The 25,345-nt window shown below is 51.4% G+C and overlaps 11 protein-coding genes across 11 annotated transcripts; 5 read left to right on the forward strand and 6 right to left on the reverse strand.

Annotated features, from left to right (window-relative positions):
• Positions 1 to 1,537: 1,537 nt before the first annotated feature.
• Positions 1,538 to 2,040, reverse strand: VE01_10727 (uncharacterized protein). The gene has a single exon (XM_059464180.1). It carries the CDS (start codon positions 1,950 to 1,952, stop codon positions 1,611 to 1,613), a length of 342 nt encoding a protein of 113 aa, XP_059320163.1. The 5' UTR covers positions 1,953 to 2,040; the 3' UTR covers positions 1,538 to 1,610.
• Positions 2,041 to 3,841: 1,801 nt separating this feature from the next.
• Positions 3,842 to 6,818, forward strand: VE01_00277 (uncharacterized protein). The gene is made up of 2 exons (XM_018269809.2): positions 3,842 to 5,152; positions 5,237 to 6,818. The coding sequence occupies exons 1-2, from the start codon at positions 4,234 to 4,236 to the stop codon at positions 6,103 to 6,105; spliced, it is 1,788 nt and encodes a 595-aa protein (XP_018135056.2). The 5' UTR covers positions 3,842 to 4,233; the 3' UTR covers positions 6,106 to 6,818.
• Positions 6,819 to 10,052: 3,234 nt separating this feature from the next.
• On the reverse strand, positions 10,053 to 11,312 carry VE01_00278 (uncharacterized protein; the record flags this gene model as incomplete). The annotated part of the gene is made up of 2 exons (XM_018269810.2): positions 10,592 to 11,312; positions 10,053 to 10,540 (listed from the first exon to the last, which is right to left on the reverse strand). The coding sequence occupies exons 1-2, from the start codon at positions 11,265 to 11,267 to the stop codon at positions 10,053 to 10,055; spliced, it is 1,164 nt and encodes a 387-aa protein (XP_018135059.1). The 5' UTR covers positions 11,268 to 11,312.
• Positions 11,313 to 11,881: 569 nt separating this feature from the next.
• Positions 11,882 to 13,505, reverse strand: VE01_00279 (uncharacterized protein). Its single transcript, XM_018269811.2, has 3 exons — positions 13,342 to 13,505; positions 12,370 to 13,287; positions 11,882 to 12,314 (listed from the first exon to the last, which is right to left on the reverse strand). Exons 1-2 carry the CDS (start codon positions 13,455 to 13,457, stop codon positions 12,432 to 12,434), a joined length of 972 nt encoding a protein of 323 aa, XP_018135060.1. The 5' UTR covers positions 13,458 to 13,505; the 3' UTR covers positions 11,882 to 12,314; positions 12,370 to 12,431.
• Positions 13,506 to 13,647: 142 nt separating this feature from the next.
• VE01_00280 (uncharacterized protein) lies at positions 13,648 to 14,871 on the forward strand. The gene is made up of 3 exons (XM_018269812.2): positions 13,648 to 14,289; positions 14,341 to 14,571; positions 14,624 to 14,871. Exons 1-3 carry the CDS (start codon positions 13,756 to 13,758, stop codon positions 14,780 to 14,782), a joined length of 924 nt encoding a protein of 307 aa, XP_018135346.1. The 5' UTR covers positions 13,648 to 13,755; the 3' UTR covers positions 14,783 to 14,871.
• A 152-nt stretch (positions 14,872 to 15,023) lies between these two features.
• On the forward strand, positions 15,024 to 16,219 carry VE01_00281 (uncharacterized protein). The gene is made up of 3 exons (XM_018269813.2): positions 15,024 to 15,343; positions 15,398 to 15,582; positions 15,667 to 16,219. Exons 1-3 carry the CDS (start codon positions 15,178 to 15,180, stop codon positions 16,183 to 16,185), a joined length of 870 nt encoding a protein of 289 aa, XP_018135345.1. The 5' UTR covers positions 15,024 to 15,177; the 3' UTR covers positions 16,186 to 16,219.
• A 27-nt stretch (positions 16,220 to 16,246) lies between these two features.
• DPM1 (dolichol-P-mannose synthesis) lies at positions 16,247 to 17,379 on the reverse strand. Its single transcript, XM_018269814.2, has 2 exons — positions 17,085 to 17,379; positions 16,247 to 17,030 (listed from the first exon to the last, which is right to left on the reverse strand). The coding sequence occupies exons 1-2, from the start codon at positions 17,192 to 17,194 to the stop codon at positions 16,400 to 16,402; spliced, it is 741 nt and encodes a 246-aa protein (XP_018135344.1). The 5' UTR covers positions 17,195 to 17,379; the 3' UTR covers positions 16,247 to 16,399.
• Positions 17,380 to 17,538: 159 nt separating this feature from the next.
• VE01_00283 (uncharacterized protein) lies at positions 17,539 to 20,715 on the reverse strand. The gene is made up of 2 exons (XM_018269815.2): positions 18,086 to 20,715; positions 17,539 to 18,025 (listed from the first exon to the last, which is right to left on the reverse strand). Exons 1-2 carry the CDS (start codon positions 20,513 to 20,515, stop codon positions 17,834 to 17,836), a joined length of 2,622 nt encoding a protein of 873 aa, XP_018135343.1. The 5' UTR covers positions 20,516 to 20,715; the 3' UTR covers positions 17,539 to 17,833.
• A 321-nt stretch (positions 20,716 to 21,036) lies between these two features.
• VE01_00284 (uncharacterized protein) lies at positions 21,037 to 21,886 on the forward strand. The gene is made up of 3 exons (XM_018269816.2): positions 21,037 to 21,194; positions 21,244 to 21,274; positions 21,329 to 21,886. Exons 1-3 carry the CDS (start codon positions 21,164 to 21,166, stop codon positions 21,783 to 21,785), a joined length of 519 nt encoding a protein of 172 aa, XP_018135342.1. The 5' UTR covers positions 21,037 to 21,163; the 3' UTR covers positions 21,786 to 21,886.
• Positions 21,887 to 22,025: 139 nt separating this feature from the next.
• TMA7 (Translation machinery-associated protein 7) lies at positions 22,026 to 22,339 on the reverse strand (the record flags this gene model as incomplete). Its single annotated transcript, XM_018269817.1, has 3 exons — positions 22,026 to 22,123; positions 22,172 to 22,264; positions 22,318 to 22,339. The coding sequence occupies 3 exons, from the start codon at positions 22,337 to 22,339 to the stop codon at positions 22,026 to 22,028; spliced, it is 213 nt and encodes a 70-aa protein (XP_018135341.1).
• Positions 22,340 to 22,413: 74 nt separating this feature from the next.
• On the forward strand, positions 22,414 to 25,322 carry PRP4 (U4/U6 small nuclear ribonucleoprotein prp4). Its single transcript, XM_018269818.2, has 2 exons — positions 22,414 to 23,476; positions 23,531 to 25,322. The coding sequence occupies exons 1-2, from the start codon at positions 22,788 to 22,790 to the stop codon at positions 25,227 to 25,229; spliced, it is 2,388 nt and encodes a 795-aa protein (XP_018135340.1). The 5' UTR covers positions 22,414 to 22,787; the 3' UTR covers positions 25,230 to 25,322.
• The last annotated feature ends 23 nt before the right edge of the window (positions 25,323 to 25,345 follow it).

Raw genomic sequence — 25,345 nt, forward strand, 5'->3', positions numbered from 1 at the left:
GGAATTGTCACAACTGACCAAAAGATGACAGCTAGAACAGCTGGGATACAGCTATTCTCGGCGCAAATCCTACGCTACGCCCCTCCACTGCGGCGCACTGGGATCTGACCCATCCCAGCGCAGTTGTGTGGCAAAAATAGCGATCGTAGCGCGCGTTCCCATCGGGCATCGCCTTCTCCGTCCGTCCCCAGGTGCACGCACGGCCGTTCTAGGCCTGGGAATCACGCACGTCAGTCCAGTACCATGGCTTCAAGGCTTGCACCACGGCACGCGCGGGACAGACGGCGTGGTAGGTACGTGGGAGGGAGTCCCAGAGCGGAGGACCTGGGAAAATATGCGTATCCCGGTGACCGAGCCTGGGAAAGGAAGGGGGTGTGTTCGACTGGGCTGGGCTGGGCGTTTCGGTGACTATGACGGAATGCGGCGTGGGCGAGGGGACAATACAGTGAGTTGCGGCAGGTAAGTTACAGTGGTAGGCTAGATCTTTCTGGTGCCAGGGACAGCGAGATGAGACGCCCATACTGTACCACCGATCCCGTCGATCACTCGGCCAACATCCTCACCGCACCAGATCGACCACCATCCATCAAACCTGTCCCCATCGATAGCCTGATGCGAACCGTCCTCATCGCAAGGCGGCCGTCCGTAAGCCCAGCGGCACATCCTCCCACAGCAACAAAGGCCGCAACCAACCAACCAACCAACCTTCCATCCCCGTTGCCCAATCAGCACCCTGAACCGCGATCCTCGCTGCCTGCCGTCAGCAACACCACACACGGCAGCACACTCAGGGACCCAATCAGCGCACCCGCCGCGGATCGAGGGGACGCGGCGCCACGAGGCGTGCTGCTTGCTGCCCTGGCGCTGACTTGGGCGATGGGTTCTGGAAACGCTGATCGCAGACCCACATAGTGAGGTCTCGGAACGCGCAAAAGGCCCTGGATACGTCTTACCTGTCCTGTACGGTAGTGGAGGGGGAATTTGTAAAGATGCTAAGAGACAGGAGTGGGGTCAGGCTGGGTGCGGGCGCCAAGCGGGGGGGGGTTACTACTGGTTTTTTTCTTGCTGTTACTGTTTCTTGATTACGGTGGCGCTAATTTTGGGACGGACGGGTTTGGGAGATGTGTCTTACAGTTGCTGTGAGGTGAGTGCTTCATGTACCGGGCGGATGTGGTGTGGACCTGGTGGGGTGGAGGGGCGGCGGGCGGAGCGGTCGAGGGCGAGGGTGAGGTGAAAATAAGTCTGTTCTGTGTGTGTCTCACACCAGGCGCGATGATGCATGCTTGCGTACGGGAAACACGGTACGGTAACAGAAAAAGCAGCAACTCCACAGCAACCGCACAGTCCACTTCACTACAGCAGTAGCAGCACAGTACGGAGTGCAGCGACAACTACACAACCAGACAACTAGCTAGACTTCTGACCAAAAGCTGACTCGATCTCCACACAAGCTCTCACCTTCGCCACCAATTGCGCGGCCAGTGCGACGGCAACGGCTGCCATTGGCCCGTGCGCACCGTCGACGCTTGGGCGAGATGGGAAGCTCGTGCAGCATCGACCGGTGATATTGTCCGGAGTTGGTGAGTTGTATGGATGGTCGATGCACGCAATCACGGCAGGCAGAGCGGGAGGCAGCCAGTTAGGTTGTGTGCCTTTCCTGCTTGGCTGCCTGGGTTGCCTGCCTGCCTGTCTGTCTGTCTGGTGGTGTGCCTATGGGAGTCCTTCCAATTTGGAGGTGACTGATCATCCCCTCTGCTTCCAGTCGAATCAGAACCCTCCGTCCGCCTCGCGGGTTTCCTGTCGCCAGCCTTGTCGTGTCGGGGGGTTTGGTGCGTTGTGGTTGGTTGGGGGAGGGTGAGACGACCAATCAGATACGCGGAAGAAGGTGGGTGACCCACAAATGCACGTTTGGGTGTGTCTGGCTTATTGGTACCCTGCATTGCAGGATGCATCGACCGCCTCACCTCTACTGAAATGGGCGCGCGCGGATGTCTGAGAGGGAGGAGGGGTGTGACTGTCTGTGTCTAATCTTGATTGTTGTCGCATGGGCCGGTTGGTGGCGGGAGGGGAGGACAAGGGAGGATGGGAAAGTCGATGAGGTTGAGGGAGGGGGGCGTGATAGTGGGAGGCGAGGGGAGGGTTCGAGATTCTACTATACGGTGGTGGTGTACTCGTGGTGCAGTGCGTAACCTGGACTCGACTGCACTCGTACAGAGGGTGGCTCAGCTGCTGTGTAGTACGCTGTCTGTCTTGTCTGTCTTGTCCGCACTCTGTCCTCATCCGCCGCCGTATCCGTATCCGCCTCCTCCGTGAGTTACTCACACAGTTACTCACACAACACCAGCACCGATCACTCATCCCCCATCCACCATCGCCTCCACCGCCCCCCCGGCGACATCCGTTGCATAATCCGGTTGAGTGTGTGTGTATGGAATGGAAACTATGGAAGCCCACAGTTCAGTTCGTTCTCTGGTTATGCACATTACGTGCACACCACACGCACAGCCAGCCAGCCCCACTTTCCCACCCCTGTCGGATCCAAGCCTTGTCGCTGGCTGGTCCGTTTCCAGGATCTAGCCTTGTCTTGCCTTGCCTCGCCCCCCGGTGCAGGTGCAGCAGCTCCTCTTGGATCCTCTGGACTGGCTGACTCCTCCTGCTCCTCCGGCTTGGCTGCTCCTGGTTTTCCTGCACGACCCATGACCAGCACCCTTGACCGACCCACACTCCGTTCACACCGATCCACCCCATCTCTACAGGAGTCCACACAGAGACCCACACACACCCGTTCCGTTCGATCCCCTTCACACTTTCAACCGTGTCCTCGCCCATCATCTACAGCCACACCCCGCCCCGCCCTACCTCATCTACTGTACCATCCAATATCATCGCCGCTCTGCATCCCCAACCAACCATCTCCGTTGAACAGCCCCCCTTTTCCCGCCTTACTGACTTAGGACTAGTTGAGCCCCCCTTTTCGATTTGTTTTTGGCCTTCCACATCATCTGCATTTAGCCTTCCCTTCCCTTCCTTCTCTTCCTTTCTCATCCACCCACCAACCACCCCTGCTGCTTCAAGCCAATTACGAGATTGCGTCACATCCAATCAGCGTCTGGTGTCTGGTGCATGGACCCCTTCCGCCGCCCTTTTTTGCGCCTAGCAACTCACTCACTTTTTTTTTGCCTGCGACTTTGCCTGCTTCTGCTTGGTGTACGGCTGGCTGGGCTGTACGATGTCTACATGGGATAGGACAGGTTTGAACGGGCGGGGGGTACTTGCATATCCTACTGTGATTGTGACTGGGAGAAGGTATTAATCTCGCCTGCACACACACTCCCTCCTACCACTCCCCACCACTCAAAACAACCTCAGCTTCAGCCTTGACCAATCATCTATCGTCGCCCTTCTCCTTGAGAGACCTGGGATCATCCATCATCATCTCCTCCTCTTACCTTTCTCTTCTTCCCTTCCCTCATCACCACAACCACACTAAACTTCATCAAATCACACTAAACAAACTCCCCTTGCTTTAGAAAGAGGGAAGGGCACAGCAACAAGTACTCCAACCAAGGATCACACCAAGAACGCCTCTTTTGCCCCCCCTCCCCCTCTATTTCCAGTCCATCATCAACCTTCTTCCTCACTCTTCCCTCACTACCTCACTACCCTACCTCACTAAACTTCTCTCTTCCAACCAACTTGCAGCCTTCAATACTACTAAGTCACCTGACTTGCCCACTACTTTCTTACACTTTTTACACTTCTTACGCCTAACAATACTACTCGCCTCCCTCGTCTCCACCTACCATCCACTAACAACAACACCCCTACCCACCCACCCACCCTAACCCACATCCAATATCCACCGCCCACCCCCATATCTATATTCCTATCGCCCGCACCGCCTTCCACTCACTCACTCCTCCTCCTCCCAAGTCTAGTCCTTAACTCGCTTCAACTTCGTCATCCCCCTCTATCTATACTCATCATCATTCTCACCCGACCGACAACTTATATTTTAACAACAACAACAAACTTCCACCACCCTTCTCCAAACAACTATCAACAACCACTCCTTTACTTTCTCCTTTCTTCAGACCTCTTCTGTTTAAAGGATCCAAGTTTCATCTCTCTACCACCCCAAGGCTTCAGCCCGGATTTCCAAACAGACAACCCCTCCACCGGACAACCAGTTGATTTCCTTGGATTACCCACAGGATCTTTTTTCTTTAGGCCATGCAGAATGTCGGTCCTCAATACAGGCCACGCAGGATGTCGACCCGATTCAACAATAGGTCTCAACCGACAATAGCTGCCCTCCAGGAGAATGCGCCCCTTGGAGACTCATCTTGTTTCTCAGATTTCTTCCCGTCCCAGAAGGCCACCGACTGCTCTCCGCAGACGGTAAAGTGTCCCATCGTTCCCTTCCACGCGGCTCCCCTCCCTACTCCGCCCCAGTCGCCCTATGGATACAACGCGCCGCTCGCGCCCGTCGCGAACAACATGCGCTACTTCCAGCAACCAGTCCACCAGCAGGCTCAGCAACACTTCCAGCACTTCCCGCCGACTCCCCCGGCCACCCCTCCCCCGGCTTCCACCTTCGACCAGGCCCAGTTCTTCGACGCAAGCCAGCGGTTGCAGTTCCTCCGCACCCTCGGATCAGGAGCCTATGGAGTTGTCCACTTGGCCAAGGATGTCCGAACAGGAATCCAGTATGCCGTAAAGGTCCTGAACAAGTTCAATGCCAATGGTCTCCCCCTGGATGCGCGACAGCAGCACTTCCAGCAGACCGAGATGCAGCTGCACTACGAGGTCTCGGCGCACCCCAACATCGTCTCGCTCCTCAGGATCCTCGATGTGGCCGACTGCACTTATGTTGTCATGGAGTATTGCCCTGAGGGAGATCTCTTCTTGAACATTACTGAGCGCGGCCGCTATGTGGGTAATGACCTTGCGGCCAAGACCGTGTTCCTGCAGATCCTGGATGCCGTTGCCCACTGCCATCGCCTGGGAGTCTACCACCGGGACTTGAAGCCGGAGAATATCCTCGTCTCCGACGGGGGTAGCCAGGTCAAACTGGCCGACTTTGGATTGGCCACTACGGACAGCTTCTCCTCGGATTTTGGATGTGGATCTACATTCTACATGTCACCAGGTGGGTAGTTCAATTCTCCTCCTTTCCCCCTCCCTCCCTCCTTCCCCCGGACAGTCAACTAACCACGGTTTCCCCCGTTTGTAGAATGTCAAGATCAGTCTTCTGGGATGCCCTTCTATGCCTGCGCCCCAAATGATATCTGGAGCCTCGGAGTCATCCTGGTGAACCTGACCTGCGGCCGCAACCCCTGGAAGTCCGCCTCTACAAAGGACTCCACGTTCCGCGCCTACCTGGCAGACCGCCAGTTCCTCAAGTCCATCCTCCCGCTCTCGGACGAGCTCAACGAAATCCTCAACATGGTCTTTGAGATCGATCCATCGCGCCGCATCTCCCTGGCCGAACTTCGCCACCGCATCGCCACCTGCGGTCCCTTCACCAAGTCAGCCGCCGCTGCCACCGCAACTACCACCACCACTTCCGTCCCGGCATCCGTCCCCACCATCCAGGTCACAGCCGACGCCTTCGTCGACTCGGACTCGGACCTAGACGTGTACAGCGCGGCCCTCTCCCCCGCCTCCACCATCTCCGAGGAAGGCTCCATGATCTCCGACGCCTCCGACACCTCCACGGCCCCCAGCGAAGCCGGCTCCTCCCAGGACCTCGACCTCCAGTTCGAGGTCATGGACGAGGATCACCACGAGGACCACCAACAAATCGCCTCATTCGACGACTACGCGCCCGCGGCTAAGGATCCGTGGGTCGCTGAGCCCGCTTTCGTCGCACCATACGTTCCCGTGGACCCTGTTGTTCCTCCCGTGACCGCACCCAAGGACCATGGAATCCCACCACAGGCCCAGCAGCAGAGATTCCTCTCCCCTCCCCCGCGTTCGGCTCCGCCGAGACAGCAGAGGGGCATGCACCAGTTCATTACGCGCTGTGTTACCCCTTCGCTCCTGAACTCGTTCTGTCCGCAAGGAAGCCAGCGCGGGGCCCCTGTGCGTCGCGCTTTCTAAGTTGCAGTTGCAGTTTTCCATGGGATTTTCCATACATAGGAAGGAACTTCAACCCAGGATTATTTTTTTCCACCTTTTCCGGATGGAACACACACTACCACTGGAGGACCACACATTTTTTTTATTCGTTCGAGAAGACATACGATAACTACTCTTTAATCATGTATATAAAAAAACACAACCCCACCGACAACGGACTCTTCTCTTTTTTTTTACTTCAACAAAACAAATTACCGGTCCCGGCGTGGACATATCAACCTTCAAAAATTGGCGGCGGCGAGGGAATCTGTTTTTTGTTACGTTTTTTTGTATTTTGTTTGAGCAAAACCCCTGCCATGGGTTGGAGTTTGGGATATACGCTGTCAAGATTGGCATTTTATATATATTTTTTGTCTGGCATGACAAAGAAAAACCTGGCGTCTTTCTAGCTACTACCTGTTTATGGTTTTACGTTTCTTGTTATTTGGTGTAGGGGAAGGGATAATTGGGGAAAGCGATGGTTGGATGATATGAAATGATTTGGATGGAAGGTGTTTATGTTGTTTTGGTGTCGATTTGGGGCGATGGATGGGGTTTAATCGACGGCGATGGCGTGTATTTTTTGGGGATTGTTGGGAGGGATAAAGACTTGTTTGGAGATACCCCCTGCTGCTGGTTGTTCGCAGAGAGAGAGAGAGATGGAAGAGAAGATTATATTATGTGTTGATGAGAGATGATAGAATCTATGAGTCTCTGCAACTTATTTGTTCATACCTGTCGTGATACTGTGAATGTTGTGTCGTGCTAACTTACCTTCTCTCTCCTCTCCCTCTCACTCACCCAACTCTCCCCCGAACACCACCGAACAGACAGTTGGTATGCAAGACACGCGGGAATTCAAGAAACCACTGAACGAACCTCTCTCTCACATTACTCATGTTCACACACCCGTGTCTTACATCCTACCACCCGTTTCTCATCCCACTCGTTCTCATCCCATCATCATCATCATCATCATCAATCAATCAATCACATCTATCATCAATCACATCTCACTTTAAACCCCGCACAAGCGGTGTGCGCAACCCGCATCAGCACCCACCACATATCCACAACAATATCCATATCGACTAGCTGCGGATGCAGATGCGGCTGCACAACCACGTTACCTTGCCTAAAGCGGTGGTGTGCATAACATACTACACCACAATACACCATAAAGCGATGGAGTAAGTGAGGCGTCGCACCGTACGGACTCACGCAGCTTCGGCGGGGTGAATCGCTTGGATATGGGGGTTTCAAGTATAGAACCGTTGATTCGAATATCGATATCTATGCTGCCTACCTCAATGGGCGGGAGAGGGGGAGAGATATATCTGATACGACGGGTGGTTTTCGATATCGTATCCTATCATACAACAATGCGGACTTGATATCGATGCGCGCTTTATCTTACACCGCTTTTCTCCTCACATGGTGAGGATGGTGAGGATGGTAAGACGATGATGATGATGATGAGAAACGCAGCTGCGTAAGTCTTTAATCTGCTCTCACAGGCTGCCTTTCTTTCACCCCCAGTGCAAACAAACAAACCAGGTGCACTATCTATCAGCCGCAGCTGCTTGCTGCCAGCCTTCTTCTCGACCCTCGCACACATCATGCACCAGCTCACATACTCTAACACCATATTACGCCAGCCTCACGCACTCCCGTCATAGAATCCCATCCCCCATCGTCGTCTTATTACGCTCACTAGGGCCCCCACCGTCCCCCGTCGTCGTCTTATTACGCTCACTAGCCCCCCGCCATCCACGGTAATGGGTAGCGGGTAGCGGGTACCGGACCTGAGAGGAATATTCCAACCAGGTCCAAGAAGCCAAAATCAGGTGAGTAACACGTGCGGATCAGACGAGAACCGGAAGCTAGAATTTAAGCTTGCTGGTGATGATGGGGATGGGGGTGGTGCCGGCGCTAGAGTGGAGTGAGTGGTTGACGATGGGATGGGTGGTGAGGCCCATAGCCGCTCTTTGGTAGGGGATCATGCGAGAGGAAGGCGGGTAGGGCGGTTGTTTCACATCATAATTTCGGGGACGGCGCGCGGGAGCTAGAAGGATGGTTGACGATGAGATGTGTGATGAACCTGATATTGGGTATTTGATCAATGCCAGGATATGAGGTTAACGCGGCTAGGGCGGTCATGGCGGCTGTCTCGCATCATAGTTTCGGGGGACGGCGCGCGGAAGCTAGAGGGATGGTTGACGACGTGATTGCTGCGGCTCTGGTAGAGAAGAAAATAGAGTGTGTAGCTTCCAGGCTAGATAGGAGCTAGCAAAAACTTTCTCATCTCTCTGCTTGATCACCTGGGTTAGGGGTTCGTCATGGGGATGTCGATGTCTCGTGATATCAAGCATGATTTTGCTGCTTGTAGGGGTAATTGATTTATAATGCGGATGCGGATCAGGAGCTTATGGAGGGGGATCAGGTTTTTATTGTTGTAATGGATTTTGGGAGCAAGGCGGGGAGAAAGATTGGGAGTTGGATTGTTGTTGGTATGAGTCAATCGATTATCATCTAGCGGTCTTCACTCACGCATGGCAAGAGATCGATGGGGTGTTCGGCCAGGTACGAGAGGTATTATCAGATCAGGTTAATCGTTTAGTAATTGACTTTTTTTTGGGAGGGGAAGGAGAAATCAGAAGTTGTATTATTGTAAAGTCAAGTAGATTCTCTTCTAGTTCTCTTCGTCCACGCATAGAAGGAGATCGTGGGATGTTCTGCCAGGCATAAAACGGTATTATCGGTTCAGGTTAATCGTTTGTAATCATTTGTAATCGATTTTTTTTGGGCAGGGAATCAAGAAATCAGAAGTAGTATTATTGTAATCAAGTTAAGTAGTTTCTCTTCTAGTTTCTCTTCGCTCACGCCTAGCAAGAGATCATGGGTTATTCCATTATGCAGCACAGGGTATTATCATGATACTACTTTATCATTTCTCGGTCGATCTTGCTCATCCCCCCCAGATCAGGTTTGTAAAAGATCACCCGTCCGTACCTGGAAAGGGGTTCGAACACCTTATCATTGTTCATTTGCTGCTGATTATTACTATACTATCACCCGCTTATACCTGGGAAGGAGTTTGAACACCTTATTATTATTCATTCGCTGCCGATTATTACCAAAATACTCATGGTCAAGCGTATATCGATCTGCTCATCTTCTTCACACCAGGCTGTAAAGATCACCTGTATGTGTGCGTAAAGGGGGTTCGACACATCTTATTATTATTCATTATTACTGTTTGTGAGTCACTCTTCTCGTACTCTTTAGATCAGATTTTGTAAATATCACCTGTATGTACGTGTAAAGGGGGTTTGATCTATCTTACTATGATGCATTTGCTGCTGATTATTACTATAATACGCATTGTCGAGTATATTCCAATCTGTTCATCCTCTTCAGATTAGGCTGTAAATATTACCTAGATTGTACGTGCAAAAGGGGTTTGATTTGTCTTATATTATTTATTTACTACTAATTACTACTAATTATTACTATAATACTCGTTGTCAAGTTCATATCAATCTCTCCATTCTTTTCAAGATCAGTTTGTAAAAACCACCTGCACGTACGTGTAAAGGGGTTTGGTTTATTTTGATATTAATCATTCATTACTGCTTTACTATAATGTTTATTGTCAAGCTTATATCAATGTAATATCCTAGTTTTCATAATACCTTTACATGCAAATAGTATTTTACTCAACTCTTACCATAATAGTATTATTACTTTGAGGCGATGTGACTCATCTTATCACACCATCTAGGGTCCTCGGCTTAGACTGTAGATGGTATCTCTACGTCTATCATTCACATAATACTGTAATAGTATTATCCACACTCTCCTAACACCCTAACAAAATCGTAGTCAATATCAGAATTTCTATATACAAATGATATTCTACTCTCCATCTACCACCACGTCGGCGCCAACGGCGGGTTCGCGAACTTCACCGCCTGCTGCGCATACTTATCCCACCACTGCCCGGCCCCCGGCGCTCCCTCCCCATCGATCAGCGGCCCACACGCCCCATCCGACTCCCCGGCGGGCTTAACCCAAACCAACGAATCGACAATATCGGTGCCTGTATCCGTCGTCGGCCTCTCCCCATACCCCGCCTTAACATTACACCAATCGCCCCACTCCTCGCGCTGGTTCTGCAGCCCGGAGCGCCCGACATCGATGATGAAGTGGTGCGGGACGGAGGCGTTCTGGAGGAAAGGGGCGAGGGAGAGAGCGTAGTTCTTCTCGTCGTAGGAGGGCGACCATTCGGTGTAGTTGGCGCGGGGGTTGGCGATGTAGGGGTTGAAGTTTGAGACGTCGGTGGCGAAGCCGCGGATGGTGGCGCCCTTTTTGAAGGTTTGGGCGAGCTTGAGGACTTTGGAGAACTCGGCGGCGGCTGGGAGGGTGTTAGTGGTGTTGTGGGGAATGGGGAGGGGGGGGAACTTACCTAGGGGGAGGTTGTCGGCCCATCCGAGCCAGCCTCCGTGGGCGGCATCGATGTAGAGGCTCACGTTGGGGAATTGGAGCTTCGAGATGGCGTAGGCGATGCCCTCCTCGTAGATGGGGGTGGCGGTGGCGCAGAACGGGATGCCCTGGTTGGTGATGACATTTCCCAGGGAATCTGGCTCGAGGACAATCGCGAATGTCAAGTCAGGAGCACTTGAGACCGCCTTTGCGAACTTATCAACAAATTCGGTCTTGTACCTCTGGAGACCGCCGTTGGCGGAGGAGAACTCTCCAGCCGAGTCACCGGCTGAGCAGTCACGGTCGGGCAGATCGTAGAGGACAAGCTGTACGATCTGCTGCTTGCGAGTGCGGCGGAGCTCCGCACGTGCCTCAGCGATGGCAGTGTCGATGCCGGAGAGGCCGGCAACGTTGCTCACCCAGACGAAGGTGCCGGTGCGCTGCACGGTGGTGACGCGAGCGGCATTGAGCAAGTCGCCCTTCTTGAGGAAGGCAACCTTGGTTTGGTCGAGCTCCTTGGAGTAGTGGCTGTTTGCGTAGTAGTTCTTGCCTAAGAAGGGGTTGACATCCTTGGGAGGAGTGGTAGGAGTGGTAGGAGTGGCTACTACGGTGAAAGGAGCTGCCGCCAACAGAGAGAGGAGAGCAACGGACGGAAGCATCTTGAGCGATGGAAAGTATTCCCACGTATGAATCTCAAAGGACAGTAAGAAGCCGATGGATTGAGAATGGATCTACATTGTGGAAACTAGCCCCCTTATAAAGAAATCCCGATATGGGGATTGTTATGTGGTATCATATGCAGCGGCGATATGTCGCCGTGAAGCCGGGCCAAAAAGAGGAGAACCAACAGCGGCCAAGAAGGCGCAATCACGCAGACGAAAGGATAAACACGGTAGCTTACCTAGCTCAGGAACCCGGACTTACCATATCTCTAAAGTTGTCGCGGAGAGAGACCTAATCGGAGATTAACCCTACCCCATGTTGATTGAGGTTATATTACAAGCCCTCGGTAAACGGAGCACCGTGCCGAGTGTGACGTTTGAAGCCGCCGATCTCTCCATAGCGCCGGGTAAACAGTCGGGCCAGGCCACGTGCAGCTTTGACCAAGCCTTGAATGTTATCTACTTTGTTTCTAGAAGCGGAGGGCCGCCTTCTGTGCAGTAAGCAATCTATTTCCCATATTAACTGCAGATATAGCCAATCACGAACAAGAGGCTTTTCTATGAAACGGTGGGCGTCCATACCATGAGCATTAGGAATTGTATAATTAATACTTCATTCAGTAAGGCAATTATCGTCTATCTGTCATGTCATACGTATTTTACCTCACGGTACTCTGTACCGGTTTGGTGGCTGACCAGCGCCTCCCCAAGCTTAATATTTCGTCTTGGTAGCGAGACTTCCAGCTTAGTGTCTGTTCTGTAACCCCATAGAACGATTTGGGATCCTGCAGTAGTAGCCATGGCTATTCCAACCCTGGCACGCAATGTGGTGACACATTGAGCAAACAGCTGATCGTGGCTTGTTCGCAATGCCGGAAGGACCGGGGAGCTTCCGTCGGAGGGGAGTACTCTATCTGGTGTTCGCCAAGATCCATGCCAAGGACATGGCATCATGGCATCATGGCATCATGGAATCCTTCCTCCAGGGCCTGTTGAGTGGTAATCTCTTGATATAATATACGGTGCATTACCTGTATCACACGGCTGAATCGTTATATAGTTAGCAATTTAGCAACTGTTCGAGAGCAATCCAACGTACATGGAAGAGCCACCGCAAAGAGGGTCAAGGGATATGGTGCCAATAGTCCATGCATATCAATATCACCGCGTCTTTGGTTTCCGAATTACGACTTCCCCGCCTTTCAGCTCCCATCCCACTCTGTTTTCTTTGACAAGCGCATCCCACGTTGATCCTGTCACCTGCTCGAGGAACTTCAGCGACACTGTAAAATAGCTCCTCCCAAGGCACTTCAAGGCGTGTAACCTAATACCCTCTTCGGCATATTCCATCAACTTGGCTTTGTGGCCGTCGACGCTCCTCTTGACTTGCCAGAAGACGTAGTAATTGTCGTGCGCCAGCGCATCCAGGACGGCCAATATCTTTGTATCCTTTACGCCATATCGAATGCGCACCACATGCGCCTGAGCCAAGTCCTGCTGCCGACATGCAAGGTCGAGGACAAGGTAGCCAGCGAACTCTTGTAAATCGAGGCGCGACAGGGGTCGTACTGTATGCATCCTGTGGAGGAGATGAAGAAGGGCCGGATGATAGGACTCCATGTGCTTGATCAAAATAGACAGACGAATGCAGAATATGTAAGCCTGCGTTGAGAACTCATCAATGCGTTTAGAGGCCACGATTCCCTCGCGAAGTTTGCGCATCGACATTGTCAATACGGACAAGTCTTTGGAGGAATCAAATTCAACAGGTTTCTTGGGTATGGAAGGAAGCTGTGGTAGAGCATTGGTTGTCTTAGTATCGGGTGTGGCGTAGATGGACGATGCAAGCCCTTTGAGAGGTTTGGCGGGTGGCGGCAGCCTGCCCCCACCAGATTGAACTGACAGCTGCGACATGCGACGGAGGAGTTCATCGCTTCGCCCCGCATCCGAACAAAAGCTCATATAACGATCCACAATCTTGGTATAATAATTCTCTTGAGTCTTAAAGTTGAGCAGCCTGGTCAAGGAATCAGATGCGACCTCATATGTAAAGCCAACCAATCTGTCTCACCTGTTGTCGCCTTTTGAAGGCAGGCCAACTGCTTCTAGGGGATCGAGGGTGACTGGCTTGAGCCTACCCCATCCCCCAGAGTACGCACGAGCTCCAGAATCTCCGCGGCCGGACATTAGTTAAAATGCCTATTGTCGCCGGATATTGAAACAGGTGCTGGCGGGGTAAACAAAACGGAATGTCGTCAAGAGAAGGCTGAGGGAGCCTTCCCTTGGCAATGACGCTTATTGGCTAAACAGTTTTATCATAGACTGTCACAGGCCAGCCTCGGTCCCACCAATTCGTAGCCTCACCAAAATCCGTAGCCTCATCAGCTCCTCAACGTTTTCTCAGACTTCAAATACTTGTAATTGTGCAAGAAATGAGGGAAAATTACTATCTAAGTTCATAGAATTATCGCAGGAAAATTTGACCATGACGACTCGGCAGCGCAAAAAGGCGACGCCAGACACCATCGCTGAGAAGGTCATCAAAGCGGAGGGGAAGGTCAAAGATGCCTTAGTTGTGCTCTGGGATGACCTCCCAAGCTGGCAGCAAGACAATCACTATATCATCTCGGGATATCGTCCAGCATCAGAGTCTTTTGCCAAATCATTCGGAAGTCTTGGCTATCTTCACAACGAATCTGTGAATATATTCTCCCATCTGATACCCTCCATCGGGTCAGTGGTCTTGGCAATAGCCCTCTACAGAGTTGTGGTGCCTCGATATGAGTCTATCACCCAGGGTGATATTCTTGCATTTGCCTGCTTTTTCGCAGGGGCAGCATTCTGCCTGGGGATGTCGGCAACCTATCACGCCATCTCAAACCACTCTCATGTCGTGGCAAGATTTGGAAACAAGTTGGACTATGTAGGAATCGTATTCCTGATCACCGGCAGCTTCATCCCGAGTATTTACTATGGCTTCTACTGCCATCCCCATTTACAGCAGACTTATTGGACAATGGTGAGCTCCCAGCCCAGCGACCTGCTTTTATATCTCTGACCAGGAATGCAGATATGCACCTTGGGGCTTGGCTGCGCAACGGTTTCGATATTCGAAAAGTTCCGTACACCAGCGTGGCGCCCGTATCGAGCTGGCATGTTCGTTGCCATGGGTCTGTCTGCCGTCTTCCCCGTGCTTCACGGCGTGCAAGTCTATGGCGTACAAGACATGCGGGACCGAATTGGTCTTATTTGGCTCCTTACCCAGGGCGCATTATATATTTTAGGCGCGGGAATCTATGCTGTAAGCCACACCCGAGATTCGAAGTGGAGCCCCTTTTGCTGATGATCAATAGGCACGATGGCCGGAACGAACGGAACCTGGAAAATATGATATTTGGGGAAGTTCGCATCAAATATTCCACATATTGGTAGTTTTGGCGGCGGTAACGCACTTTTACGGCCTGGTAGTTGCGTTTGACTTTCATCACGGAGCAAACGCGGCAGTGTGTTGAACCTAACAAAGTCTATATCCCCGAAAAGTTATTTGGGTGGCCATATTATTGTAAATATTTATAGAGGAATGGAATTTTGGTATTAAATCAAGACTTATGATTAGATTAGAAAGTACGACATTTCTGGCAACCGAAGAGGACAGTGCTATAATTGGAGCTTCGGCGACTGACAGCCGTTTTCCGAGGCTTGCTTACCTACCTACCCCGGAGTTAGCCTCGGCATGGCCCATCTGGGGTACGCCCCGCATTCAGTCCCTCAGTCCCTCGGGTGTGCACTCATTTGTACCGCGATACCCAATCCATTTATAATCTTTGATAGGGAAGCTGGCTTAACTTTCAAAGATATATTCTAAATTGCAAACCTCTCATCTCCATACCATATCCCTTCATACACAATGGCTTCCCGCGCACAACAGATTGCTGGCCACTTGAACTGGCCAAAGGGCATGCTTGCTGGCCAAGTTGCTATCATCACTGGCTCTGGTCAAGGAATTGGTGCTGAGGCCGCGAGGCTCTTTGCCAACGAGGGTGCTAAGGTTGTCGTCGCTGATATTGACGCTGGTAAGCTTGCTATCTTGACTGCGCCTGAGAATGTATACTAACTGCGACTTAAAGCCAAGGCTGCTGATGTCGCAAAGAAGATCAACGAGTCTGGTGGCAGCGCTATCTCTGTCGCTGGCGACGTCTTAGATGAGAACTACCTGAAGGACTTGGTGAAGAAGGCGGCAAAGTTTGGAAATGGGAAAATTCATATCATCGTGAACAACGCTGGCTTCACTTGGGACGGAGTTATCCACAAGGTAAGCTCTCCAATAAACTGCAGCTCTAGGCGCAACGTCGATACTGGACAGTAGCAGCCAAAGACAAGCACTGACATGCGCCAGATGACCGACAAGCAATGGGAGACCATGCTCGCGGTCCACAACACCGCCCCCTTCAAGCTCGTCCGCGCTGCCGCCCCCTACTTCCGCGTCAAGGACGGCGAGCCCCGCAACATCATCAACATCTCCTCCACCTCCGGTGTGCACGGCAACGCCGGACAGGCCAACTACGCTGTCGGCAAGGCCGGTATTGTCGGCCTCACCAAGGTCATTGCTAAGGAGTGGGGACCAGCGTTCGGCGTCCGCGCCAACACCATCGCGTTTGGGCACATCGCCACGCGCTTGACGCAGGCGAAGGAGAAGGGTGCGTTTGTTACCACCCCTGATGGAGAGAAGATTGCTCTTGGTATCCCCGGCATGGGAGAGCCGCCAAAGGACGGATCGGTTGCATTTGCCGATATCCCATTGAGGAGACCAGGTAGCCCGTCTGAGGGAGCCAGCTCTATCCTGGCTGTCGCCAGTCCGCTTTTCTCTTATGTTAGTGGCCAGACCATTATGGTTACGGGTGGAAGGAATATGTAAAGTACGATAAGATGTAATCACAGTTAGAAAATCCATATATGTTCATCATTCTTATGATTCCGTGCCATGCATCCACAAGATCTTGCGCCAGCGCTGCTAACGTAATTTATCACACCCAGCAACTATACAGAAAATTGTAGTTTATAACGGTTACAGTTGACATGACATGTATTAGTATAGTAAACCCCCTCCCCAAACTCCCATATACATCCCTTCAGACCTTCAACCACAAGGCAAAAACCCCCATCGCATACTCAGCGATCTCGTTTGAACCCAGTTTGCTCTCTCCGTACACACGATCCACAAAGCTGATCGGCACTTCCGCAACAGTGCAACCCATCGCCTTTGCCCTGACCATCATCTCCATTTGGAAAGTATACCCCTTGCTCTCAGTGCTGAGAATAACCTTCTCAAGCACCTTCTTCTTATACAGTCTGAAACTGCCCGTCAAATCGCTCACACCCGGCCTGAGCACAGTATCCGCAAATAAGTTCGCTCCTCTCGAGACCAGCTTCCTCTTCAAGTCCCAGCCGTACACGCCTCCGTTCCCTGCATATCTCGTGCCGGTAACAATATCGTATCCGCCGTTCGTCGAGAGCGTCTTCTGCTTCGCGATCATCTCGGAGATGAATTTCGGGTGGTGCGAGAAATCGGCGTCCATGATGATGACGAAGTTTCCGGTTGCGAATTGCATGCCGTGGACGTATGCCGTGCCTAGGCCCAGCTTGCCAGCGCGCGCATGTAGGTGGACGTGTGGCGCGTATACTTTAGCAAGCTGTTTGGCAACGACCTGGGTGCCGTCGGGGCTGCCATCGTCGACGATTATGAGTTCCCAATCGAGATCACTACAGGACGTTAGTTCGAGGCAACAGAGGAGAGCCGCGTAGAGAGAAGCTTACAGCTCGGTGAAGGTGCGGTTCAACAGCCATGTGATGATTGGAAGGTTGCGCCTCTCATTGTAGGTAGGTAGGAGGATGGAGTATTTGTCTTTCTGTGCCTTTGGCGCCATTGCGGAGTCGATATGGATTTTATGTACACGGTTGCAAAACAGCGCAGCAATGCTCAGCGCAACGTTCACTTGTGTGTTGTTGAAGGAGGGTCGGGAGTTGGATGTTCTTGTCGTGAAGCTTTGCGATGTGGTCTTTGGCAATTATTGGTATTGGCTCAGGAGACGGCTGGCTGGGGAAGCTGCAGCCGAGGGGATTGGGTTAGCTCCCGCGCCAGGTTGCTTGCACATCTGGAAGCTAACGACTTTGGTTCAGTCAACTGTCAAATGTTAAAAGACTGAGACACTGTGCATGACGGTAGCGATTACAGCAATTGTAATTGAAACAGAATTTCTCAATTACTGAAGGCTATAAGAAACAATTGCGACAAGGGATGCCAAGGTAATATATTCATTCTTTCAAGGGCGTAGGCTCTAATCAGCCATATCCACCCACGCAGCGTCAAGCTTCTCTCTATGTAACTATCGAACAATGAACACAATGAAACCTTCCTGGCATCCCTATAAAGAACAAGATATGCTAACGCCACCTATGCAACGCCTGCTGCTACCCAAAGAAACTATACAGGTGCAATGACTGCGGGAAAGTCACAAGATCCCGCTAAATGACAAACAAATACAAAATATAAAGCCTCCCAGTCATCACAGGTCTCCCTCAACCAATTGCTCGCTGGCTATCGTGAGAAGCTTGGCTGCTGTTCCGACAGCTTTCTCGGCAGCTTTCCAATCGCCGGCCTCAATAGCGTCGCGGATGGCAGGGAAAAATGACTCGTCGTACCCAGACCAGGCTTGAGGAGCAAACAGGACGTGTTTGAATTGTTCACGGCCGGGAACCTAAGTCACATGTGTTAGGCAGGGTCTAAATAGGAGGGGATTGATAGGGTTAAGACTTACTCCACCTCCAACCTCTAAGTCCAGAAGGAGAGTCTCGAAATCTGAAGCGCGGTTGTTGTAGCTTTGTCGAATGATGCTTACATCCATTTGCTCATAGCCTCCATTGTTGTTTATAAAATTCCTCCAGTACGTCTCCCAAGACCTGTATCGTTCTGCATCCCCTTTGAATTTAAGGGCAGCGGCACGAAGCGGTTCGATGTCCCACTTCGGTTTACCGGCTTGGTTCGCCCCCTTGGATCCGGCCCATTGATTGAGATCCTCAACATACTTCCCAATAGCAGTGGCGTAGGAAGGCATACTCAATGGAAGAATTGGGTTATCCGCCATTTCTAGAACAAGTAAACTCCAGACTTGGCATAGCATATGATGGTATAGGAAACCAGGGTCGCCAAACTTTTCCATCCACTCAAAGTTGTCGTATACAGAGTGGTATGGGAACCGCTCGCCGGAAAATCCAATGTCAATAGACGATACACCTGCGATGTCTTGGAATGCTACGTAATCACTCCCAGCGCCGAGGCCCTCGAGTTTGCTTTTAGACTCCTCCCAGAGCTGCAGTAACGTACTGCCGTTTCGCACAGGGTTATTGATTCGGTCCATGACAACACGGATAACCTCTTCAAACGCAGGAGAAGCAGAGGCTTGGAAGTCCTGTCCGCTGACTGCTACATCGACGTTTATATAGGCAACTCCATTCGCCCGTAGCTTGTCGATATTGTTTTCGACGTATTCAGTAGAGCCAATAAGGTTGTACTCCTCTCCATCCCAGCTGGCGAATTCAATGGTTCGTAGAGGCCGCCACCCATGGCGTTTAAGCTCTCCGAAAATTCGGGCCATTTCGATAAGTATAGCTGTCCCAGATCCTGGATCAGCGGCACCATATGCCCATGCATCGCGATGGTTACCAATGATAATTGACTTCTCGCTTTGCTCAACTCCTTGAATTCGCCCGATGACGTTCCAGATTGGCTGTTGCTCAACCTCATCCTGTTCATTCTTGAGGTGAACCACTGGCGACGACAGGTCTCCAGTCCACCATTCGACATCTGGCACGCCACCCTTCCATTCTGGAGGTACGGCTTGCCCGTGGCCCTTCAAAGATTGCAGGAGGATTTGGGCATCACGCCAAGCTAGAGGAATGCTGGGGATCTTGTTAAGGCCGGGGTTGTCTGCTACTGGCAAACGCTTTGCACCCTTAACACTTGCCCAACCAGGTGTCAGAACATCTCCAATTACCCAGCTCATCAAGCTGACTGAACCCCTCTGAACACCATCGGCCGGCATGAACCTCCCATCGGGCCAGGCCTTCCCCTTGACAAACCCATCTTCGGCAGGATCGCTGTAGATGATGCATCCCGCAAAACCCGCTTGTTCCGCAGCCTTAACCTTCAAGGACCTGTCACCTTGAGACCCGTAATATTTCACCAATGCAATCGCGCCCTTTGTGTCGATCCCGCTGTCCTTCAATCGCTTGAAATCCTCCCTTGACCCAAAATTGGCATATATTAACGGGCCCTTTACGTGTCCTGACTTTGAATGGCCATGGAAAGCCAGGGCTTGCTGCCTCCTTTCTTCTGGGTACACATTATCCTCTTCGAGCTTTGCCTTCCACTTGACCGAGCCATCCGCGTTCAAAATCTCCACTGCACGCCCGCCAGCCTTTGGGTAGTTTAGATATACATCGTATCTGTCTCTTACTACGTTTTCTAGCCCAGCATTGAGGAACTGCTGCTGAATCCAGTTGCTTAGCGCAAAGTCACCTTGTGTTCCAGCAAGATGGTCGTAAGCTGTGAGATGTTCGAGGTTGTCTCTTATCTTCTCCGAATCAATCTGCTCTTGTAGCCACTCCCTCACACGACCTGGGTCAAACATTTGACCCCCCATGCGACGTGACGCATTCGAGAAAAAGTCGCTCATAAAGAGTAGGTAGGCCAGCCCTACTACTACAAGGAGCGCAAACATCCGGGCCAGTAGTATGAAGATCGAAGCGTCCATTTCCGGCATCTTGAACTTCCACTTCGGCAGCCGAAACTTAAACGGAAAGTGTAATGACTGGGAGATACTGGATATGCGCTTTCCCCAGCGGGATTGTTCTGCTGGGGGCTCCTCTATCTCCATCTCGTCCATTTCTCGCCGCATCTCTGCATCCTCCGCCGCCATTGAATCTCTTCCTTCATCTGATCCAAGGAATTCGAGAGAGTCCAAGCTGTCTCGCCGAGATTCGTCATCCTCCGTGGGAGGCGGGCGGTAACCTATGCGTCGTGTTGGTACAGGGAGCCGGGCTTCGTCGCCCAGAAGCCCTTGACGCTCTTCATTATTGCTTGCTTCGTTCGGCCGCGACGTTGCAGGTGTAGGGGACCGAGAGGACGTCGCTTCGTCATATGTAGGTATAGGGAGGTTCTCGTATTTGTAGGGCTTCTCGTCGGGCATGGTGCCTCGAGGGGGGGCGCATGCGGCTCCGGCTGATGATAGTCCAGTAGTCGATGTGGATGCTTAGGTTGATAGGTCTAGGAAAGGATATCCATCACATTCGAATCCATTAGATATTGACGTTTCAATGAGACCTCGATGCTGGTGTCTGGCAATGATATGGTATCAATAATGTAAGTCCCTGCGACTGAGGCTATCTGGACGAGGTCCACGCACTACTGTACGCTCGGCAGTGGCTTGGTAAAACACCGATATGACAACCCCCCTACAATACATAAAACACCAAGGTATCGCTCGTCATATACTTACAAGAAAACCAGCAACTGTGCTCAGACCTAGGATAGATATGCTTTAAACACAGATGTGATATAATTGGAATGATTAATAGGTAAGATATTGTACAGTAAAAGGTCCCATATAGAGACAACCAAGGATGAAAGTTATGCAGCAAGATGCGACATCACGTGCTTGATACATAAAATGAATTGGCAATCAAGCTGAGGGCGGGTGGTTATCCGTACATTTTGTATGACGGAAGGAAAGCCCGGCAAGTGAAGTACGACTATGCTTCTCTGGCTTCAACCCCCCGCGATCTGAACATCATTCACCTCAAACTATCAAGCTCTCGTTAGAATATTTGACATCAAGATGGATTACGTCGATAACAGAGTGGCTAAAGGTATATACTAAACATCCGCGAAGCCGATCGTCTGCTAATTGTTCTTTAGAGGCCGCAAGGTCGTTGCCAAAGGCTGAAGTGTTTGTTGGCATCTCTCAGAACCTCGCACCCTAGCTAACTCTAGTCTAACAAAGAGCGACATTATTCACGCCCATCAATGCCATCCTGCTCTCACTCTTCGTCCTTATTATCTACTACCAACTACGTCCTAAGACACCAACCGTCCTTCCGAAGCAGCCTCCCGCCGTCGTCTTCCAAACCTTCACCCCACGCACTTTACTACCAAATAACGGGGCAGACGGCGCGCCAGTATATCTCTCAGTACGAGGCCGTGTCTTCGATGTTACCTCTGGCCGCCAGTTCTACGGGCCAGGCGGACCATACGAAAACTTCGCTGGACGAGATGCCAGCCGAGGACTGGCTCATGGCAGCTTCGACGAGGATATGCTGACGAGTGACTTGGATGGGCCGTTGGATACGTTGAGTGATCTCAATGACGAGCAGAAGGACGCACTGAAGGGGTGGGAGGAGAGGTTCAACGAGAAGTATCTGGTTGTGGGGAAGCTTGTTGCTGCCGGCGAGGAGGAATGAAGCGGACCAGAGAATCAGGAACAACGCCAGGAAGGTCGTATGCTTTTTTTTAACGACGCTGTCAAGCGATAATGCAGGTAAAAGTTCAAAATTTGACATGCACCCGTAGCCTTCCAGCCACGGGAGACTGATTTATGATTGTATATTGATGACCAGAGAAACGCCCTTGCTCCATGCTGCGCTCATCGACCGTCTGCTCGTAGCATGTCCTTAATTTATCCAAACCACCATCTAAGTTGTTCACTTCTTTCCGCTCTTCTTGATTCCTTGTGCGCCAGTGTTGAGGGGTCCCTTGCTTCCCTTTGCCTTCGCGGCGAGCTCAGCCTTGGCTTTCGCATCTGCAAAATATTAGCATAAGAACGTCTAAGAATGCGCGCATAACATACCAGCGCGCTGCTTCTCTTGGAAAGCTTTGTCCTCGTCATCCAACTCGGCCTTTGGCGCCTTCTTTGGTGCCTTGAGAGGCTTCGCCTTGCCACCTGCAAAAGGTTAGAACATGTTTGCACCAGAAGATATTTCCGTCATAACATACCTGCTCTGTCTACGCCACCCATACTGATGATTATACTTGAATAAGTATTAGTTTAGGTAGATGAGTTGAGTTTGTACGTTGAAGAATCGGAATGTAGATGCAGATAAGGTTTGCTTCAGATAAACTGGAGGAGGGGCAACTGGAGACGGCGTTTTCCAACGCGCATTGCCGAATGTCACTAGCGCCGCTAGCGCAATCAGTAAGGCAAGCCTTGTTGTTTCTAGACTCGAAATCTTGGAAGTGACCTCGACTAACACTTCGAACAACGCATCAAATACGTGCAAACAAAGGCTTCAAAGGAAGACGCGGATTCCAAATACTTGGGCAATGCGCTGAAAACGGAGTACGAGAAGATATATACCCGGTTGGGCTCATTCTCACACAGAGATTCACCTTCTGATCCTTTACTAACACGTTCTGGCATCAAAGGGAGTGGGTTATATCGGCCCCAGCAAAGGTCATCCGCGACGATGGCTTCATCTAGTTCGGACGAGGGGGAGATAAGAGACCCAGGATTAGACAAGGCAACTACGTCGCCGCAGATGAAAGACACTTCAGTTGACCGTCAACACAGAACACGATCTAGATACTCGCCTTCTCCGTCTTTGTCGATCGAAGATAGCGTCGTTTCCGCCCTGCGGCGCTCATCAGAGAGACGCTTATCACCAAGGGGTTCAAAGCGAAATCGAGATGACGACCACTACTCTCGCAATCACAGAGACTCTCGACGATTCAAGGGTCAATACGAAGACCGCCCGACTCAACGGCGTAGCCAACAGCCCTACGAAGATCTGGATAGGGAAGGCGCCACCCCAGCTGGTCTTCGATACGACGATGGCGACCGGAACCGCGACAGGCGCTCGCGTACTCGAACACGCAGCCGTTCTCCTTATAGAGCCTCTCGCGAAGCCGAATCTCGAGGCAGTTATAATACGAAACCACAGCGTGACAACTACAGCGGTAGTAAGAGCGATTTGCCTGACAGGCCAAGGATGAATGGATATGGAAATCATCAACGCCAGGGTTCAAGAGACCAGTCAGTGAGCAAAAGGGCCGATGGGCGGATGCCAACTGACCTTTCAAATGGAGAGGCTAAATTTGTTCAAGGATACTCACAGAAGCGTGGTGATAGCTATAAGGGCGAACGTGATATTGAAAGGTTAGTTCGTGGAATATTCTTGACTGTTTGAATAAATAGCTAACGCTTCGATAGATCCCACCCCCCTGCGGAAGAACCACCATCTGACACAGAGCCTCTTGATGAAGCAGCATTGATTGAACAGCGACGGAAACGCCGTGAGGCGATTAAAGCGAAGTATAAGGGTTCGGCCACAGCTACGCCTTTAATGGTGCAGGCTTTACAGATAGGAGACCGAGCAACGCCAGAAACGCGCAGCCAGAGTGAACAGGACGGCGATGATCAAACTACAAGGAATGCTTCTCCAGACGTTGGCACTCCTTCAACACCCAAAGAAATCCAGGATCCAAGCGCATTCGCGGCCCTGAATGACCAAGAGCTAGCCAATGATGCCAGAAGAGCTAATCCGGAGGATGGCCCCTCTGCCGCGGACTACGACCCAACAATGGATATGAAGGAGGACAGATTCCGGGACGATATACGCCACACTGGAGACGTTCCGTCATCTGCGTACGACGAGACAAAGCCCACAACCGAGCAGGAGGTTTTACTTCCAGCATCCGAGGTGGAAGAAAAGCCCAAAAAATCAAAGGACGACTTTGACATGTTTGCGGACGACGACGACGATGATATGTTTGCTGAGGAGCCAGAGACAGCAGCTGAGACCACACGTAAAACTGGAGACTCGGCCGTCGCCGTCCCAATACCGGAAGCAAAGGTTTTGAATGTTGGGATGCTGGATAACTGGGATGACGCCGAAGGATACTACAAGGTGATATTGGGTGAGCTCCTCGATGGAAGGTACCACGTCCAGGCCAATCTTGGAAAGGGTATGTTTTCTGGTGTTGTGAGAGCTACCGATATCACAACGAAGAGGCTGGTGGCGGTCAAGATGATCCGCGCAAACGAGACCATGAGAAAGGCAGGCATGAAGGAGATCGAAATCCTTCAGAAGTTGATGAGCGCAGATGTTGACGATAAAAAGCACATGATTCGATTGGAACGTCATTTCGAGCACAAGGGCCATCTCTGTATGGTTTTTGAGCACCTCAGCATAAACTTACGCGAGGTGTTAAAGAAGTTTGGCCGGGATGTGGGTATCAACATCCGTGCTGTGCGCGTCTATGCCCAGCAGATGTTTCTTGGGCTGACACTCATGCGCAAATGCAATATCCTTCACGCCGATCTGAAACCCGATAATATTCTCGTTACTGAAAACCGGAGCATGCTCAAAATTTGCGATTTGGGATCTGCCTCGGATGCCTCAGACAACGAAATCACACCTTACCTTGTGTCACGCTTCTACCGTGCCCCTGAGATTATTTTAGGAATGCCGTACGACTTTGCCATCGACATATGGTCTGTTGGCTGCACATTGTACGAACTGTATACCGGCAAAATCCTCTTTGTTGGCCGATCTAATAATCAGATGCTACGCTCTATCATGGAATGCCGTGGCAAGTTCACGACGAAGATGCTGAGGAAAGCTCAGTTTGCTCACATGCATTTCGACGAGCAGACAAACTTTTTGAGCGTTGAGCAGGACAAGCTGAGCGGGAGGGACACAGTTAAGACGCTTCCCCTCGCGAAGCCCACCAGGGACCTGAGAACGAGACTTGCGACGGGTGCCAAGGGATTACCAGACGATGAAATGAAGGAGTTGAACCTGTTCATCGACTTATTGGATAAATGCCTGGCACTAAATCCCGAGAAGAGATGCACGCCGGCAGAGGCGCTGAAGCATCCGTTCCTTAATAGACCAGTTGGTAGATAGATGGGAACTGGTTCGAACAGAACCATGGCGCAGTCGAAGCTGATCCAAGGCAGGGTAATTATGGGATTGTAAAAGAGACACAAATATACGGGATGCTCTACATAATTGCTATAAAT

Source organism: Pseudogymnoascus verrucosus (genome assembly GCF_001662655.1).
Source record: "Pseudogymnoascus verrucosus strain UAMH 10579 unplaced genomic scaffold scaffold_1, whole genome shotgun sequence".
Classification (NCBI taxonomy): Eukaryota; Fungi; Ascomycota; class Leotiomycetes; order Thelebolales; family Thelebolaceae; genus Pseudogymnoascus; species Pseudogymnoascus verrucosus.

Bases quoted from the DNA above. Each gene is read 5' to 3' on its own strand.
- VE01_00281 (XM_018269813.2), top strand. From the start codon at position 15,178: ATGGCTTCCCGCGCACAACAGATTGCTGGCCACTTGAACTGGCCAAAG. The intron at 15,344-15,397 runs GTAAGCTTGCTA...TGCGACTTAAAG, and splicing joins CGTCGCTGATATTGACGCTG to CCAAGGCTGCTGATGTCGCA. The intron at 15,583-15,666 runs GTAAGCTCTCCA...GACATGCGCCAG, and splicing joins GGGACGGAGTTATCCACAAG to ATGACCGACAAGCAATGGGA.
- VE01_10727 (XM_059464180.1), bottom strand. From the start codon at position 1,952: ATGCATCCTGCAATGCAGGGTACCAATAAGCCAGACACACCCAAACGT.
- PRP4 (XM_018269818.2), top strand. From the start codon at position 22,788: ATGGCTTCATCTAGTTCGGACGAGGGGGAGATAAGAGACCCAGGATTA. The intron at 23,477-23,530 runs GTTAGTTCGTGG...ACGCTTCGATAG, and splicing joins GGCGAACGTGATATTGAAAG to ATCCCACCCCCCTGCGGAAG.
- VE01_00279 (XM_018269811.2), bottom strand. From the start codon at position 13,457: ATGTCCGGCCGCGGAGATTCTGGAGCTCGTGCGTACTCTGGGGGATGG. The intron at 13,288-13,341 runs GTGAGACAGATT...TTCCTTGACCAG, and splicing joins CCTTCAAAAGGCGACAACAG to GCTGCTCAACTTTAAGACTC.
- VE01_00280 (XM_018269812.2), top strand. From the start codon at position 13,756: ATGACGACTCGGCAGCGCAAAAAGGCGACGCCAGACACCATCGCTGAG. The intron at 14,290-14,340 runs GTGAGCTCCCAG...CCAGGAATGCAG, and splicing joins AGCAGACTTATTGGACAATG to ATATGCACCTTGGGGCTTGG. The intron at 14,572-14,623 runs GTAAGCCACACC...GATGATCAATAG, and splicing joins TAGGCGCGGGAATCTATGCT to GCACGATGGCCGGAACGAAC.
- VE01_00283 (XM_018269815.2), bottom strand. From the start codon at position 20,515: ATGCCCGACGAGAAGCCCTACAAATACGAGAACCTCCCTATACCTACA. The intron at 18,026-18,085 runs GTAAGTCTTAAC...CATGTGACTTAG, and splicing joins ACTTAGAGGTTGGAGGTGGA to GTTCCCGGCCGTGAACAATT.
- VE01_00284 (XM_018269816.2), top strand. From the start codon at position 21,164: ATGGATTACGTCGATAACAGAGTGGCTAAAG. The intron at 21,195-21,243 runs GTATATACTAAA...ATTGTTCTTTAG, and splicing joins CGATAACAGAGTGGCTAAAG to AGGCCGCAAGGTCGTTGCCA. The intron at 21,275-21,328 runs GTTTGTTGGCAT...AGTCTAACAAAG, and splicing joins TCGTTGCCAAAGGCTGAAGT to AGCGACATTATTCACGCCCA.
- DPM1 (XM_018269814.2), bottom strand. From the start codon at position 17,194: ATGGCGCCAAAGGCACAGAAAGACAAATACTCCATCCTCCTACCTACC. The intron at 17,031-17,084 runs GTAAGCTTCTCT...AACGTCCTGTAG, and splicing joins AACCGCACCTTCACCGAGCT to TGATCTCGATTGGGAACTCA.
- VE01_00277 (XM_018269809.2), top strand. From the start codon at position 4,234: ATGCAGAATGTCGGTCCTCAATACAGGCCACGCAGGATGTCGACCCGA. The intron at 5,153-5,236 runs GTGGGTAGTTCA...CCCCGTTTGTAG, and splicing joins TACATTCTACATGTCACCAG to AATGTCAAGATCAGTCTTCT.